The 18,548-nt window shown below is 52.5% G+C and overlaps 1 protein-coding gene across 1 annotated transcript; it reads left to right on the top strand.

The window, feature by feature from the left end:
• Positions 1 to 14,739: 14,739 nt before the first annotated feature.
• Positions 14,740 to 18,201, top strand: KLHDC7B (kelch domain containing 7B). Its single transcript, XM_063075834.1, is given in 4 exon segments — positions 14,740 to 15,940; positions 15,943 to 16,261; positions 16,263 to 16,508; positions 16,542 to 18,201. Coding segments are annotated over 4 exon segments (3,426 nt in total).
• The last annotated feature ends 347 nt before the right edge of the window (positions 18,202 to 18,548 follow it).

Here is an 18,548-nt window from a genome sequence, read left to right as displayed (position 1 = left end):
GGTTCTGCCTGCTGAGCTCCTGGGCTGCATGGCCCGGCCTGTTGCTCTGACCACCCTGGCACATGTGGTTGGGCATTGACCACAACGTTGTTAGGGGGCACGGGGCTGTATTTTATCGTAGGAAAAAAATTGACTTTCCTTTTCCCTTATCATTTTGACCACACAAGATTCTTTTTCACACCAAACCAAACAAAAAACCTCCCAAAACAAAAACCTATTTTCTTTCTCTTTTTAACTTTCCTTACCAAAAATGCATCCTCATAACTCTTTCTGCATCTCTCTTCTTCCTGCCTTGTTTCTATTCTTCCTAAATCCATGTTTTTGCAAACAACTTTTAAATAACCTGTGAATTACACAAAATTATTCCTTTGTCCAATAAAAGAACACATCTTCATGCTTTTCACAGTTTTTCCTCTCATCAAAAACTAATCTTAAATTTTTCCTTCTGTGCACTTTGTATGTGTGAGACAGGAGGGGCTGTTTCCCTGGGCTCCGGTTTCAGGACACAACTCTGGGTCACAAGCCACTCCCTGAGGTCTCAGTGCCCTCCTCTGGGCTGCCCCCGCAAAGCTACTGTTACCAGTTAGACCTATTTTCAGCACCAACAAGGGGAAATGAGACCACAAGGGGCTGGCTCAGGCCAATCCGGTGGCTGAGCATGCTCAGTAGAGCACGGAACATTCTTGAATATGCCTGGTGTGTGTGATGGGGTCTGACCAGGGAACATGCAGCAGGAAGTGACCAACTGAGCTTGTACCAGACTAAATGTCACATAACCGGGAGCCACCCCATTAACGGAACCTTCATTAGATACAGAACCCCAGGCCCGGGCAGGGCCGCTGCTGGCTTCCCGGAGGCGGCAGCCCTTGCCGGGCTGAGGCGTGTGCGCTTTACTCGGCGCCAAACTGAACTTCTGCGAGCGCTGCTCACGTCCTCGAGCCAGGCTGCACTTCGTGCTGAGCTTTACGTATTCTCTCTGACTTTGCTGTTACACTCGGCGCGGGCCCTGCTGCGTCCCTGGAGCTTGCCGCACTCTCCCTGTGGACCTGCGTTTCTTATCTGTTACAGTACACCTGCTCTCGCTGTCTGGCGCCTCTGTCCTTGAGTTCCTTCCTGGGGTGGAGTCGAGAAGCTGGCAAGGGCCGGCCGGTGGCTCGCTCGGGGGGAGCGGGGAGCGGACCACACCGAGTCGAGGGTTAAGACCCCCTCACCGGTCATCTGTAAAATAACAGAACCTGGTAAGAGGACGGGGGCGGTTGAGGCTGTCAGGTCCCCCGGACCCCACCTCCAAGTCATGTGGAATCACATATGTTAGATTTCTAACTCTTAGTAACATTAATTTCTAGTAAAAACCTTGGAAGTAAGCAATTTTGAGCAGTTTGTCATATACCAACACTTTATGAATGCACATTTTATAATTTCTAAAAACATTTTCTCATAGAACAATTTTTTAAGGTGGAACAGGACATATTTATTAATAGACCCCAAAATCTTTTCTTCTTTTGTAATAAGAAGCCAAACATTGATAAATTTAATCTTCATGTTTAGCAACTAATGTTCTAGTATTTTATTTTATTTGGAAATGACCCAGACATTTAATGAAGTGTCTATTACTCAAATTAAAATAACAGGCTGGCTGGTTAACTCAGTTGGTTAGAAGATGGTGTCATAACACTAAGGTCAAGTGTTTGGATCCCGGTACTGGCCGGTCACCAAAAAAAAAAAAAAAAGAGAAAGATAACATAACTTTATGATATTTTGCATTACATGAAAAGTTTGTTTATAAACTTCTATTCCTTTTACATTCACCTAATCTGTTTATTTTTAACCATTACACCTAGAATTTTCATAGATTGCTATGAAAACTGGGATATGGGACAGAGCCAGTCATTTCAAGTTATTTACCTGTTAAAGAAAAACCCTAAAAGTTAAATGCGTGTGTTTTTGTTTCATTTATACAGGAAGCCGTGGACACTGCCTTGCAATCTCTTCTGCACATTGTTCTCAGATCAAACTCGTACTTTCAGGATCTTAAACAGCAAACAGAAATAAAGTTCTATGTCTGCATTATATTTGATGCTGACACCTGGAAGATATTCTGTGTATTAGTCCACTTCTGTTGCCTGTAACAAAATGCCAGAAACCGGGTAATTTGTAAAGAGACAGTATTTGTTGCTTACGGTTTTGGAGGCTGGAAGTAGCTACAGATTTTCCAGTGGGATAGACCGAGTAAGGCAGCTGTGTGACTGTGACCGACGAAGTAATTTCTGCACGGTGCGTGTGCCTTTCCCCAGTCAAACTGGCCTCTGATGTCTTTGCATAGGAAGGTGAAGCCTCTTTGGTTCTGATGCTCCCCAACTCATGAGTCACTTCTTATTCAAATAAGCGCTTTAAAATTTTTTTGTGCCTCAGGTTTTTCTTTAATACATGGTTGTAAAAAAAATGCTCTATGCAAAGTACGTCCCTTAGATCTACGTCCAGGTTCCTGGTGCAATTTCTCATTATTTCTTGCTGTCCTGCCTACAGGTGATCAGCACTGATTAGGCATCACGCCATGGAACTGCACTGTAACCATGTGACGGGGACTAGACAATGGCCATGTGTCATCTGCGAGGCTTGCTAGAGACCTGGCTTCAGCAGGCCTGGCCAGGCCTAGGGCACATTTTTAGTTGGGAAGACAGAACCAGCGAGGACGAAGGAAAACCATGAGGATGCGGTTCCGGGAGAGCTGAGCTGAGGGCGTTTCAGGAAGGTCGCAGCGGTCAGCTGTGTTTGATGCTGTTGAGAACCTGAGTCAGGCCAATTGCATGAGGCTCATGAAACAGCACTGCTGCTGGGTTCCGCAGCTAAACTCCTGAATTAAAAGGTAAGAACATGCGAGAAGTAAGTGCACCCATGTACACCCCCCGGACAGCACCCCTCAAAAGCAACTTCTTTAAATTGTCTAATGTGACACATGAAAATAATAATGATATGGAAATTTTAAACTTGCAGTATGTGAACTACAGGAGAGAAAGTTCCTGGCTGCAATCTGAACTGGTGGCCTGGAAGTCCAAATGCAAGAAATCTTTTAAAACGCAGAGAAACAAATACAGATGAAACTCTTGAGGAGAAAGGATAACACGGACGAGAGGCATGGATGGAAGTGGCTGAACGCAGGGGTTCCTGCAGGAGGACAGGGGACGGAAGGTGGCTCATCCCACGTAAACCCATGCTCAGAAAATACTCGTCTCAGCTGCAGCCCCTTACACGGGGGCTCAGTGAATTCCAGGGCGGCTTGATAAGAAAAGGTGATCGTCTAATTCAGAGATATTATAAGCTTTGAGGAAGAAAACCCAAATTACCTACAAAAGGAAAAGTCAGGCTGGTGTCAGACCTGTCATCTGTCACATGCGGAGCCGAAGGCTGGCGGATGGCACAAGGTCACCCGTGGGAAAAGGAGCAACCCAGGAGTCCTTTACCTGTCAGGACGTCCTTCACCTGTTCAAGCAAAAGAGTGATGGTGGGACATGCAAACATTCAGAGTGGAGCACCCAGGTGCCCAAGATGAGGAGATACTCAGAAAAGATTAAAAGCAGTAAATAAAGCCGAATGAGACCTCAAGATGTGGGGAAAGGGAAGCTATTGGTGAGCAGTGAGTCTCCCTCTCGCATGCACAGAAATTCTACTCAGGATTCATTCAATGACTTCAGCAAAGCCCGGGTGCAGAGGGAGAGGCAGAGTCGCGCCGGACTCCTCGTGGGCTGGGGACATCCCGGAGCTTTGGTCCTGGGGAGAGGACCTTGTTTAGAACCGACGGTAGAATCACGGGTGTCTGATTTCAGGGGGCAGGAAAGGACAGTGAGCAGTAGCGGAGCGACAGATACGGGAGAGTTTTCAAGTTAAAAAGCGAGAAAACTGAGAGAGAGAAAAAACAAACAAGAAACCCCAACAGGCCCCCATGTGGGGAGGCACTGGGGGAAAGCGCCGTAAAACTAGAAAGAAAGTGAATTCTAAGGACTGGAATGGACTAGAAAGTGAATTCTAAGGACTGGAATGGACGGATCCAGGCACTGGGTGTGACTAGGCCACAGGTGCCGCCGGGGGCCAGGGTGGCAGTGAGAAGCAGCCGGGGGACAGGGGCAGGGAGACCTCCCAGGACGCGGGTGCTGCCCTTGCACGTCTGTATGACACGTGTGTCTGCGGGAACACGGACTTGTCAGATTATTAGAAATGTATGTAAACGAGACGTTTGTGTCGCTAGGCGGTAGGTACACTTTCCAATGGCTGTGTTTAAAGGGTCGCATGTTAACCACGTGAACTCCAGGAAAGAGGTGACTGCCCTGATTTCTCATTTTCAAAGATTTATCTGTAGATTTTGGAATATAAAAGCTTTTTTCTTGCTTTCTGTTTACTTTCTGCTTTTAATGATCCTATGAGTCCATTTATGTCGCTTAGGAGAGACACCTGAAACCGGTGATTTATAGAGAAACTGTGTTTGCCGCGTACCGTTTTGAAGGCTGGGAAGTCCAGAGCGCCGGGAGCCCCTCTGGTGGGTGGTGACACTCTACAGCGAAGCCCGGTGTCACCTGGCAGGACTGGCGGGGCAGAGGGACAGCCAACGCCTCAGTCGTCCTCTCACAGCCCTGAGAGCCAGCCGTGACCGCCATGGAACCGACCGCGTCCTCTCGGCCTGGCCACCTCAGGGGCCACTTGTTGGCCTCCCGTTGTGGTGACCAACTGCGTCGTCGTCCTCACTGCAGCGCAGCCTGGAAGGCGGGGAAGTTCCCACCCCGTGGGGGACCTGGGACCGGGTGACCTCCCTCTGCCTGCGGACCGCACCGGGAAGTAGTGAGTTTAGTTGGCCTCTTGGAGGCCGTTCCCATGGGAAAGAGCCACCGTGGGGTCGTCCCCCTCCCAGGCCACCCCTTCTCCTGCCCCAGGGACCCCCCTAAGGAGACAGGAGTCCCCGCCTTGGGCCCGGGCTTAGTTAACCACTTTTTCAGTCTTTACTTATTTGAGCATTTAACGCCATGGACATGTTTTTTCACTAAATGTGGTTTGAGTTGTACCTGGTAGTTTTTGATACTTGCCATCCTACGGCCACTAATTTAGAAATAGCTTGGCTATTAAAAGCCGAGGCGCTGTGAACGTCTGTGTCCAGGTTTCTGTGCAGATGTGATCGCTCCTTTCTGCTGGGTCGTGTGGTGAGTGCACGTTTGTGTTTCTAAGAAACTGCCGAACTGCTTCCCATGGTGGTTGCTCCGTTTTACTTTCTCACCACGTGACTTGCTTTTTAGAATCAGGGTGATGCTCCCAGGACAGACCCATCCACACTGTTGCCAGAGCTGTCATCGGTTCATTTTCAGTTTATAGCAGCCAGTGAGGGGAGGGACTGGGTGCCTTGAATACACGTCTTCACGGAGATAGATTTTAATCCAGTTCTTAGGTAATCACTTAGACTCCTGCAGTTTGAGCTTACGCTTGGACACTGTTTCGGGGGCTCCCTCTGCAAACCTCTGGTTGGGTTTTGGAGGACACGATGCATAGCACCCACCACCAAAGGGCGCTGGGCACACGCCGCACCGCCTGGCCTCGCCCCTCCCTTCCTGGCTGGTGACTCAGTTTCTCTAATTAGTTAGGATTTGTTTATAATTGGCAAAATTCTTTGTTCTATTTTTCAAACAACAGATTTAGTTTTTCTTTAGATTTACTGTACTTTGTTATTTTCACTACTCTGGTACTAAATGTTTCTAAATAAAGCATAATCGATTTTGTTTGTTTTCTCAGATGTTACCTCCCAATTTACTTGTTTATTAAATATTGTTTGTTGATGTCAACGATCAGCCAAATGATTCTTAACGGAATTTCTAAATTGTTGAGACGTGAGTCTAGATGTTCCTTCCCTCTTTTGGTGGCTTCGCCGAGAACCAACAGGCCCATCTGGACGGACAGCGAGGCCCTGGTCCTCCTCCAGGACGCTCCTGGGCTCACCTTAGGGCTCAGCCTGCACACTTCTGAGAGCTGTTCCTGGGCCTGGAAACTCTTAGATTAATTTCTCCTTAATTGGAGAAACTAGGTATTCGTAGCCCGTCTTCGGCAAACCTACAGACGTATAACGTGGTGGCGACTCCACATGGTACATTCAGAATACATACGCCCAGCCTATGCCAGACAGTAATGACGGTCTGGGGACTGTGCGAGAACATCTATCATTCTAACCATTTGCAAGTGCACAATTCAATGGCATTAAATAATCACAATGCTGTGTACCTATTGCCACTTTCTATACCCCAAACTTTTTTTTATCAGCCCCAACATAAACTCTGGACCCACAAACAATAACCCTTGTACCCTCCCCCCAGCCCCTGACGACCTCTGGTCTACTTTCTGTCTATGTGACCTCACGTAAGTGGAGGACACAATGTATGTCCTTTTGTGTCTGGCTTGTGTCACTCAGCATAGTGTTTCCAAGGTTCATCCATAATTCTGGGTGGGAAGTTCCTCTGCACGTTTCAGGAGAGGTTTATTGATTCGGGGCTCAACGTCAGGACTTCGGTTTTGGTCTTATTTGAGGGGTAGTGTTTGGGGCTTGTCTGTTGCACTCTTGGGGGGATGTTTGGTTTTGGTTTTGCTTCTTCTTTCCCCTCCACAAGCCAAAGTCATTTCATTTGGTTTCCGTTGTGCGGACAGTGCCTGAGCTGGGCACTTGCTGGGGGTGTTTGGGGCTGGGTAAGGGGCTGAACATGGCGAAGCAAAGAAACTGTTCTGGTTCCTGCCCAGCCTCAGTGAGGCAAAAACCCTCCCCAGGACGAGGAGGGTGTTGTTCAGGAGCCAGACTTTTGGAGAGAAGGTGACTCCCAGGCTGTAGGTGACCCCTGTTCTGCACATGTCCCCCTTGGGCAGGGCCAAAGCCTTACATATATATGAGTGTGGAGAAGCAGCCATCACCCCCACCCTGGGTCGAGGGGACCCTAGCTGGCCCCCAGGTCAGACTGGAGCAAACACTACCAGCCGCCCCCTTTGGCCTGCTGGCAATGCCACAGGCGCCCAAGAAGGCGGAGGATCCCTGTGCCAGGAGCCCGGCCGGTCTTCCCGAGAGGCGGCCTCCTAGTGAAGAGAGAAGGGAGAGAATCAAGTTCTCTGCAGGTCCTCTGTCAACTTTGGGTTGTGTTTTTTAATGGTTGACATTTCAGAGGGGGCCCTTCGGAAGCCCTACCTGCTTCCCCAAGGACCAGCCCTTTGCGGGGAGTGGATTTCCATGTGTGCCTTTGATTTCAGACAGATCAGCCTTCATAGCCACCGATTCAGCTGCCAGAATCCCTGGACTGAGGCTGGTGTTTTCTACAGAGGAGGAAAGGCTCTCCCGCCCCGGGCTCTCCACGCCGGCCCATTGGCACGGGGCCCTCTGCCCTGTGCTCCAGGTCCCACAGGCCTTGCCCGGGGCCCCGAGCCCTTGTTCCCCAGCACAGCGATGCCTGGCCGCTGCAGCGGGCTGCCCGTGCTCTTGTCTAAGGCTTGCGGTGAGATCACTTTGTTTCCTTTTTTGTGAGTTTAAAATTGAAATTATTTTCTTCTGCTGGTCAGTATTAAATAGAGCAGGATGTTGAGTTAATCTGCTAGACTGAAATACTAATGGTAGTGGCATAGTGTCTTCATATTAATATCATTTGTACTTATTTGAATAATAATGATAAAAATGGTTCATTGTTTGCTAATTAATGCACTTTAAATAATGTGGGATGGAAAGAGTCTCAGAGAGCGAAGTGTATTACTTAAAGATGCAGTATATACTTTTCTCATTTTTAAACATCACATGTTTATTAAAAGGAAACAAAAGTAAAAAAATGTTCATCCATGTCTTAACATGTATCAGAATTGTTCCTTTTTATGGCTGATCCATTGTGCACATTTGTCATAATCTGTTTGTCGATGTGTTGATGGACATTTGGGCTGATTCCTCCTTTTGGTGATTGTGAACATGTTGCTATGAACGTCTGTATCCATATGTTTGATTGAGTCCCTGTGATACAGGAGAGGCTCGGTGTCCCTGGACTGGAGTTTCAGGACAGGCCTCTGGGTTTCCAGCCACTCCCCGAGGTCTCAGGCCCCTCCTCTGGGCTCTCCCCTGGAGGAAAGTTACCATTGCCAGTTAGACCTATTTTCAGGACTGACCACTGAAACCACAAGAGGCTGGCTTATGCAAATCTAGTGGCTGCACATGCTCAGTAGAGGGGGTTTATGCTACCCTGACGGCCAGGCATGCTCAGTAAAGTGGCATTTATCCTCTGAATGACCTTCCACTGCAGGTGCCGGAGAGCCTGGTACATGGGGTAGGATTTGATCAGTGAACATGCTCTAAGAAGAGACCGACTGAGCATGTACAAGACTATGTTACATAACTGGGAACCACCCTCTAGTTGAATATTCATCAGACAGAGAAACTATAAAAGCCGAGTCCCAGGCAAGGGTGGGGCTGCTGCTCACCCTCCTGCAGGCGGTTCACACTCTGCCTGTGGAGCGTGTGTTTCTCTTTGCATCAAACTTACTTTCAGCAGCAGCTGCTCGCTCTCTAGAGCCGGCCTGCACTTTGGACTGAGCTTTAAGTGTGTGTTTCTTGCTTTTGTGTTAGACTTGGTGTCTGCACTGAACTTGCTTCTGTATTAAACTCGGCGTGGGCCCTGCTCCGTCTCTGGAGCTTGCCTCACTCTCCCTGTGGAACCTGCATTTCTTATCTGATATAGTAAACTTGCTCTCACTTTCTACGGTGACTCTGACCCTGAATTCTTTCCTTTGGTGGAGTCAAGAATGTGGTAAGAGCTGGGGTGGGGTGAGTCCCACTATCCACCCCCCAACCCTACCTCCAACATCACCTGTTTAAAATTTACAGGTATATACCTAGCAATAAAATTGCAAGGTCGTATGGTTATTCTATGTTTAGCTTTTTGAAAACCTGCCCAACTGTTTTCCACAGGGGCTGAGCTGTTTTATATTCCTACCAGCAACACATGGAGGTTCTGTTTTCTCCATATTCCTGCCAACACTTTTATTCTCCATCTTTTAAATTTATAGCCATTCTAGCAGATGTGAAGTGGTACCTCACTGTGGTTTTGACTTGCATTTCCCTGTGACTTGTGATGTTGAGCCTTTTTTCATGTGTTTGTTGGACATTTGTTTGTCTTCTTTAGAGAAATGTCTTTTCAAGTCTTTTGCCCATTTTAAAGTAAGGTTGTTTGTTTTTGGCTGCTGAGTTGTAAGAGTTCTTTATGTATTCTGAATACTAAACCCTTATCAAAGATATAATTTAGAAATATTTTCTCCTATTTTGTAGGTTGTCTTGTTACTTTCTCAATGTCTTTTGATGTACAAAAGTTTTAAATTTTGTTGAAGTCTAATTTACCTATTTTTGTTGTTGTTCATTTTTATTGGTGTTATATCTAAGAATCCATTGCCAAATTCAGGGTCATGAAGATTTACCCCTATGTTTTCTTCTAGGAGTTTCATAGTTGTAGCTCTTCTGTCTAGGTCTTTGATCCATTTTGAGTTAACTTTCGTTTACAGTGTGAGGTAGGGGTTCGACTTCATTCCTTTGCTTAAGGATACCCAGCTGTCCTGCTTATTGAAGAGGTTATTCTTTCTCCATCGAATGGTCTTGGCCTTCCTGCCAAAAATCAATTGGCCGTAGAAGCGTGGGTTTATTTCTGGACTGTCAACTCTATTTCATTGTCTATCCTTATGCCAGCGCCGAATTGTTTTGAACGAAAGCTTATAGTAAGTTGTGAAATTGTGAAGTGTGTGTCCTCCAGCTTTGTTCCTTTTTGGTATTGTTTTAGGTTTTTGGGCCCCCTTACAGTTTGACATGAATTTGAATATTGGCTTTTCTGTTTCTGCACAAAACGCCATTGGGATTTTGATAGGGTTCGCATTGAATCTATAGATCATGCTGGGTAGTACTAACATCATAACAGCGTTAAGCCTTCCCATCCATGAACATGGGATGTCTTTCCATTTATTTAGGTTTTCTTTAATTTCTTTAAGCAATGTTTTGTGGTTTTCAGCATACAACCTTCACCTCCTTGGTTAAATTTATTCCCAAGTATTTAATTTTTTAGTTGCTATTGTAAATGAAATTCCTTTCTTAATTTCCTTTTCAGATCATTCGCTAATGGTATATAAAAACACAACTGATTTTTGTGTGTTGACCTTGTACTTTGCAACTTTGCTGAATTTATCAGCTCTAGTTATTTCTTGTGAATTCTTTGGGATTTTTTATGTATAAGATAACTTTCTTGTGTAAGATCATGTCATCTGAGAATAGTTATAATTCATCCTTTTCAATTTGGATGTCTATTTCTTTTATTTTTTTCATTTTGGTTATTATAATTTTTTCCAACCTAAAATTTTCATTTAAGTTTATTTTCAAATCTGTTATGTTGTGCTTGGCTTTTATTCCTTTAAGCATGATTAATTTATGGTCTTTATTTGATAACTGCAATAATCCCAAGAATTTGCTGGACTTTTCTTTCTTTTTTTTTTTTTTTGTCATTTTTTCGTGACCGGCACTCAGCCAGTGAGTGCACCGGTCATTCCTATATAGGATCCGAACCCGCGGTGGGAGCGTCGCCGCGCTCCCAGCGCAGCACTCTACCGAGTGCGCCACGGGCTCAGCCCTGGACTTTTCAATTGTCTATTATCTTTTCTGGTTCTTGGTTATTGTCTTATTTCCTTGTGTGTCTGTGACCTGGATATTTGGTGTGAAAAATATGTAGGAATAATTTGTGGTCTAGAATGATAGTACTTTTTTAAAGGGGGAACTTTAGTTAGGAGCCTGGTGTCAGTACTAGTCTGGACAACTTTGGTTTTCTTTTTTTTTTTTTTTGTCTTTTTCGTGACCGGCACTCAGCCAGTGAGTGCACCGGCCAGTCCTATATAGGATCCGAACCCGCGGCGGGAGCGTCGCCGCGCTTCCCAGCGCCACACTCTCCTGAGTGCGCCACGGGCTCGGCCCTAGTCTGGACAACTTTAATTCAAGTTCAATGACTTAGGTTCCCTGGATCACCTATGCCACATGAATCTAGGTCTCAAATCTGTGTGGGGACTGGTTTATTTACTTATTTATTTTTGGCAGCCGGCCGGTATGGGGAACTGAACCTTTGGCCTTCGTGTTACAAGGCTGTGCTCTAACCAACTGAGCTAATCTGCCAGCCCCAGGACTTATTTATTTTTTATTTACTCTTACCCTGAGGGCCTGGCCCTTATGGTCACAGCTCAAAGGAAAAGGTAGTTTGTCAGATCCCCAACCAGGTGAGCTCTGGCCTTTTTGTCCCTTTTGCCCTGTGAGGCTACCAAACCACAGCTCCATTTCAAAGCTGTTTATTCTGAATCCTCAAATGCCTCCAGAAAAAAGGCAGTTTTCCTCTCTGGGTTCTCAGATCTTGTCCTAGATTTTGGCTGTCTGAAGCTCTTTGTTGCTTTTGTGAACATGGGTTTTTAAATATTTTAGCTCAGCTTTTTAGTTTTCTTCAGTAGGAAGATTGGTGTTAATTACCATCATTGGAACCCTGTATACGTGTTAGAATCAACTTGACAAGTCTCTCTCTGTGTCTCTCTCTCAACACACACAAACACACACACAGCCCATCTGCTGGGATTTTGCTTGAAATTACATTGACTCTGTAGATAAACTTACGGACAATTGACATCTTTACGACATTAAGTTTTCCAATCCATGAATGTGGAAAAGGTCTACTTCAATTTAGAATTTTTCTTAAATTTTAAACTTACATTTGAACTGAATTTAGCAACTGATCGCAAGAATCAAGCAGAGAAGGAGACTTTCATTATGCTTTACCGCTTCCTTCTCTCTCCTTCCCATACTTTGCTAGTATTTAAAATTTTTATTTTTATGCTTCCTCTATTCCAAGACTCCCCATTAATATTTGTATTAAACTTCACAGCCACTTTATCAATATCTATTTAAATAAGTTTTTCAGTAGCACATTTTAAAGTCATGTGCATGCTTTCATCCCCACATTGTTGAACATTTACATGTTTTAATTTTTTTCTGTTATAAATAATATTTTGTTGTTTCTCATACACTTTTAACCATAAATAAGGATTATGTAATAATATGACATTCTTTGTTTTATATAATTTCTGATTGCATGATATTTCTTATTTTTAAAAGAGTCCAACAGTAGAGAAACTTTGCACTCAGCGGCGTTTGCAGCTCGCCACAGGTCTTGTGTGTTTGGCTGGACGTTTGCATTCGGCTCTCCGTTTGCATGACTCATGTCCTCATTTTGCTGCACCCTTCCTCCACTGAATGTTTCAGAAAGGGCACAGTGGTGGCTGGGCCAGCGTTGCCAGGCTCGGGGACCAGGTAGTGGTGGGTTCTTCTTGTGGATGCCACAGTGGCTCAGCTGGAGAGTAGAGCAGCTTGCTCCTGCCCCGGTGTGCAGGCGGGGATGGGTGCCGGCGTGGGGGGGATGGGTGCCGGCGGGGGGGGGGAGGCCGCCCCGTTCCTGTTGTGCTTTTGTTGTCTGTGAGGAAACAGAAGCCTTTGGGGCGAGACATGGATCCCTCTAGTCCTAACAGAGACCGGGACAGGGTTTCCGTCCTCCAGTGTCTGAGCTGCCCCAGCAGACAGTTGGATGAGGAGGACCCTAAGGAGCTGCTAAAGGTCAGATCTTCCTGGGGCCCATTTTCAGTTTTCATTTTTGGTAATTTGTGATATTTAGGCTATCATAGCACAATTGGAACAGTTATTTGTGATTCACAATGTGTAGGTGATCTCGTGTGCTTTTGAAGTGTCCGTCACCTTCCTGGCAGTACCACACTTTAACTCTCTCTAGGAAGTTAGGAGGCAAAACTGTCATACTCTGGGGAGGTGACATGTCCTTGGTTGCCTTCTTGATAAGGAGTCTCTCCATGCAGGGCAAAGTTTTGCCCTTGATCCTGGGAGGATGGGACTGCGTATTGCCTTGACCACCTGTGCATCTGTAGTGCCACTATGGTCCTCATACCCTGTGGACTTGTTCGTGATGATCGCCTGAGCTCGGCTCCTCCCCACTGTCGCATCCTGAGGCATCCCTTGCTGCACACTCTTGTTTTCTGACAGCAGCCTGGGGCTCAGTCCCACACTGAGGCCTCCTGGGAGGCCGGGTGGAGTTGAGTGATGGGGCACTTTCTGGCTGATAAGGAGGTGCAGGGGTGTGTGTGTCATGCCTCTGAAGGTTTCTGGGTCCTAAACTTAACCAAGAAGCAGAACCTGGCACGGGGACAGAGAATAAAGGCAGTGTCTAGAAAGCCTTCCCTCAACTTAAGGTCCACCTTGAGGCATGGGACCCACCCCGACCCTCTCAATGTCACCGAATAGTCCTGGAGGAGCTAGGAGGGGACCAAACAGGTAAGACACATGAGGCTCAGTAGAGCCCAGGCTGGGTGCCAGGGACACTCCTTGGCCATCTCCTTACTGCCTGAGTCAGGGAGAAATCCTACTGTGTCCCAGAGGAAGGAAAAGGAACACTTTCTGGTGGCTCTGCCTTTGTCTCAAGGATTCCAGGATCGTTTTCATATCTGGGCCCCACCTGGCACCTGTCCTGAGGTGGGTGTGAGAAGCCGATGGAGGAGACAGTCTCCTCCCTAAGAAATCAAGGGTTCACGCCCCGTGGAAGCATCTACAGTGCCTGGCCTGGGCAGCCCGGGCTGTGCCAGGGCTGGAGGCAGAGTGTGGTCTGGAGGGTCGGATGTCAGCTCAGGCAAGGCAGGGCCGAGCACCGAGGTGGGGACCCCAGACGTGGGGCTGGTGGAGCACCTGGGGCCGAAGGAGGGTTACTGAGGGATCCCAGGTGCTGCTGAGGAGGTAACTGGAGCAGGGGCAGGCTGTGCTCTGGACTCCCCAGGGGCACGGTGACAGCCACAACCGGGCATCAGGACAGTCCAGAAGGGTGGAGGGGGCCCAGGAGGTCCTACAAGGTCTAGGTGGGTTGAAATGAGCTTGGCCCTAAAGAGGGAAACCCAACTTTTGGCTTTCCTTTACTTCATTCTTTTTTCTCCTGATTTGAAAACCCACCATGTCTGTGAGCTGGGGCGAGGGGAGGCCAGAGGCTGCAGGAGGGGCTGTCGGGGCCTCGCACGCCCCTCACCCGCCGCCGCGACAGTTTCCTGCGAGACCCACACCCCGGGTCTCCCTCCTCAGTGTGAGAGGCCCCCGGGAGGTGTGTCCCCTCCCCTGCGGCCACCCTGCCACCCCTCCCCTGCGGCCACCCCTGCCACCCCTCCCCTGCGGCCCGCAGTGGAGTCGGCTTCTCCGGTTTCTGGTAATTTCATCAGGGCTGCATCACATTGCTGAGGCCAGAGATAGCATCTCCTCGTGGGTAACCCTTCCCTGGCGAGCCCCTCAGGCTGGGCCCAGGCTCAGAGGAGGGACCCTGGGCTGTGGGATGAACTTGGGGTGTCAGGGTCTGTCGGGAACAAGCCGCTGGACACTGCACCTGTGGCCGAGGAGGGGGGCAGGGGCGGTGGGGGCGGGGGCTGGAAAGGTCCCGGAGCTCCTGGGCTGCTGGGGACGAAGACGGCTCCTGACACCTCCGACGAGGCCCCCGGCCAGCCCCTCAGCCGGGTGCAGCAGGGACCCCGCCCGCTCCAGACCCCGAGGACAGGTGCGCCTTGTCCGGGCAGCCCCGGCGGGGCGCTGGCAGCGGCCACCTGCGCGGACGGCAGCGCGGGCTCCGCACACGGGGTCTGCGGCCCGGCACCATGATCCAGGGCGCCTGGGAGCCTGACGGCCCCCTCTGGGGCTGGGACGGGGACGACGACTGGGACGGCGCGGCGCTGGCCCTGCTGGCGCTGGCTGTGGTGGCCGCCACAGCGCTGGCTTTGCACTGGTTTGGCTCCGGGCAGCACCGGGAGGCGGCAGGACCAGCGTCCGCAGTCCCCGGGGCGCAGCCTCCTCAGGCGGGAAGCACCGGGCCGACCCTGCACCCAAAGTGCCAGGGCGTTGGTGGCAGCGAGGGACCGAGCGCGGGGCCCGGGGAGCCAGACCCTCCGGGACGTGGCCAGGGCGGTACCGCCGCAGCCGGCGGAGCGGCCTCGGGACGGCAGCGTGGGGACGCCCCCGCGGGAGCCCGCCGAGGTAAAGGACCGGAGCGTCCCGGGCTGGGCGCTGCGCTGCCGTCCGCGCCGCTGCTGGTGCACTTCGCCCCGCGGAGTCCCGGCGGCGGAGCGCAGGGGCAGGGGCAGGGGCAGGCGGCCCGCGTCGGCGCCCGGGGGCCGGCTCTCGAGGCCACGGTCCCCTCGGAGCAGCAGGACGCGGGGCCGCCCGGCTCGCTGGGGAGAGGCCGGGGCGGCCGGTGGAGGCAGACGGACGCCGGCTCGGGAGACAGAGCCCGCCGCGCCCCGAAGCCGGAGCCCCCCGGCCCGGGCGCCGTAGCCAGTGCGTGGGACACCGTGGACGCGGCCCCGGCCGCCGCCGCCCCGGGCGCCCCCGCCGGCAGCCCCCGCGCAGGCTCCCCCGGGAAGGGCCCCGGGGCCCAGGCCGGGGAGGGCGGGGAGAGTGGCCCGCCCGCCCGCACAGAGGCTCCGGGGGTCCCGGCCCCCCGGGAAGGCTGGCCCTGGGCCGGGAGGGATGTCCCGGTCACCAGGAGCTCCAGCCGGGCCCCAGGGAAGACGGCCGTCGCCCGCCCCCGCCGCGTCCCCTCCCCGAGGCGCTCAGCCCCGCCCCCTGCGGGCGACCCCAAGCCCCGCCCCGTCCCCGCAGCCCCACCTGAAGCCCCGACTCTTCCTGGGGACGCTCGGGCCTTTGGAGTGAGCCAGGATCCTTCTGAGGGTGGAAATCTCAGGTCAGCGCCAGCCCCGGCCCCAGGCTCACCCCGAACCCCATCCTCAACCCCAGCCCCACCCCCACCCCGAACCCCATCCCCAGCCCCAGCCCCACCCCCACCCCGAACCCCATCCTCAGCCCCAGCCCCACCCCCACCCCGAACCCCATCCCCAGCCCCACCCCCACCCCGAACCCCATCCTCAGCCCCAGCCCCACCCCGAACCCCATCCTCAGCCCCACCCCCACCCCGAACCCCATCCCCATCCCCAGCCCCACCCCCACCCCGAACCCCATCCTCAGCCCCAGCCCCACCCCCACCCCGAACCCCAGCCCCACCCCCACCCCCACCCCGAACCCCATCCCCAGCCCCAGCCCCACCCCCACCCCGAACCCCATCCCCAGCCCCAGCCCCACCCCCACCCCGAACCCCATCCTCAGCCCCAGCCCCACCCCCACCCCGAACCCCATCCTCAGCCCCAGCCCCTGTCCCAGCTAGTGGGTCAAGACCTGTGTCTCAGGATCCCTCTGTGGCTCTCTCCAAGGGCTACCAGGAGAGGCCGATCTCAACTAGCTGGGGAAACCTTATTGCGATGGTTCTTAGGAGCCACCCCTTCCCCAGACAAGAGAGGCCCCCAGGGAGGGCCCCAGGAGCAGTTCCTGGGAGCCCTACAGGTGCCACCACTTGCACACACTCTGAGGACAGACAGTCCGGCTCTCCCTCTGAAGGGGCTGTCTCCAGCCTCGAGGACAGGCACAGCTCTTCAGTGGGGACAGTCGTAGGGGTAGGCGGAGGGGGCCTGGCTGAGACTGGATCTCGGCCACAGCCAAGAAGCTCCGAGACGAGCGGGGCTCCCACACCAGGCCCTCCCCCAGGCCCAAGAGGAGATGAGGCCAAGGAGAAAAGTCTAGACTCGCTGCCCCAAGCCGCGAGGCCCAGGGCCCCATCACAGCACCCTGTGCAGACGCAGCCAAGCCGGGTCTCACAGCCTGTTCCCCAGCCACGGTCACGGAAACACAGCATGTGTGACATAGCTCAGAGCTCTGCGCAGGAGGCCAGCCAGGCGGCCCCAGGGCGGCCCCAGGGAGAGGCACCTGGGGAGGGGCCCAGCCCTGCAGGCAGCAGGGGGGCGCTCACAGAGAAGCAGACAGAGGCCCGAAAACTCGGGGGTTTTCTGCAGAGGCCCGGGAGCTGGGGGGTGACGGAGGGTCCCCAGAAGCCCCTCTCACGGGCCCTGGAGCAGAGCGCGGCGGCGGCTCTGCGGCAGCGGCTGGACCTGGGCAGCTGCCTGGATGTGCTGGCCTTTGCCCAGCAGTGCGGGGAGCGTGGCCTGGCTCAGGAGACGTACGCGCTGATGAGCAACAACCTGCTGCACGTGCTGGGGAACCCGCACCTCTACCGGCAGCTGAGTGGGGCTGACCGGGAGCGCATCCTGAGCCTGCGAACCGGCCGGGGCCAGGCGGTGCTGGGGGTCCTCGTGATGCCCAGCCTGTACCAGGTGAGCTCAGGGCTCACAAGGGGCCCTTATGGTGAGGAGGCCCCTGCAGCGGGGCCGGCGCCCCTGCCTCCTCGCACGTACCTACATGTGTTCAACCCCGGAGAGAACATGTGGCGGCCCCTGACCCAGGTGCCCGAGGAGGCCCCGCTCCGGGGCTGTGGCCTCTGCACCATGCACAACTACCTGTTCCTGGCGGGGGGCATCCGTGGCTCCGGTGCCAAGGCCGTCTGCTCTAACGAGGTCTTCTGCTACAACCCTCTGACCGACATCTGGAGCCAGGTTCGGCCCATGCAGCAGGCCCGAGCCCAGCTCAAGCTGGTGGCCTTGGATGGGCTGCTCTACGCCATTGGGGGCGAGTGCCTGTACAGCGTGGAGCGCTACGACCCGCGTACAGATGCCTGGACCTCACGTGCGCCCCTCCCCTCAGGCACCTTCCCTGTGGCCCATGAGGCTGTGGCCTGCCGTGGGGACATCTATGTCACGGGAGGTCACCTCTTTTACCGCCTGCTCAGGTACAGCCCCATGAAGGATACTTGGGACGAGTGCCCCTACAGTGCTAGCCACCGGCGCTCCAGTGACATTGTGGCACTGGGGGGCTTCCTGTATCGCTTTGACCTGCTGCGGGGCGTGGGTGCTGCAGTGATGCGCTACAACACGGTGACCGGCTCCTGGAGCCGGGCGGCCCCCCTGCCCCTGCCCGACCCCGCCCCGCTCCGCTGCACTGTGCTGGGCAACACCATCTACTGCCTCAACCACCGGGTCACAGCCACCTTCACGGTCTCGGAGGGGACTGCTCAGTTCCAGGCCAAGGAGCTGCAGCCCTTTCCCCTGGGGAGTAAGGGGAGTCTCTGTCCATTCACCCTCACTCTGCCCACCGGAGACCAGCTGCAGACCTCACTCTGAGTGGCCTGTGGAGAACCAGGGCTGCCACGACTGCTGTCCAGGAAGACCCGCCGTCTGGGTGTATCTGAGAGGACGTGGGGCATGGGAAGGGGATCAGAACCTCCTGCTCTTGTTTCTGGGACAACTTTCCCTTTCTAAGAAGGCTCTTGCTTTAAAGGTTGTCAATTATCTCTGGAGTATGATTCCTTCCACCATCCCTCCCCTTGGAGCCAGACTGTCCCAATTCACCTGCTCACAGACTGCCTCAGCTCATACACGCGTCACCCCTGTGTCTGGGACTCCCTGACAGCCAGGGACTGATGTGTCCTCATGGGGCTCAGCTGAGCCAAGGAAGGAGATGGCTAGAA

The sequence above is a fragment of the Cynocephalus volans genome, chromosome 12 (genome assembly GCF_027409185.1).
Source record: "Cynocephalus volans isolate mCynVol1 chromosome 12, mCynVol1.pri, whole genome shotgun sequence".
Classification (NCBI taxonomy): domain Eukaryota; kingdom Metazoa; phylum Chordata; class Mammalia; order Dermoptera; family Cynocephalidae; genus Cynocephalus; species Cynocephalus volans.
Note: the sequence above shows the minus strand (reverse complement) of the source record. Positions and strands in the feature narration are given on the sequence as shown.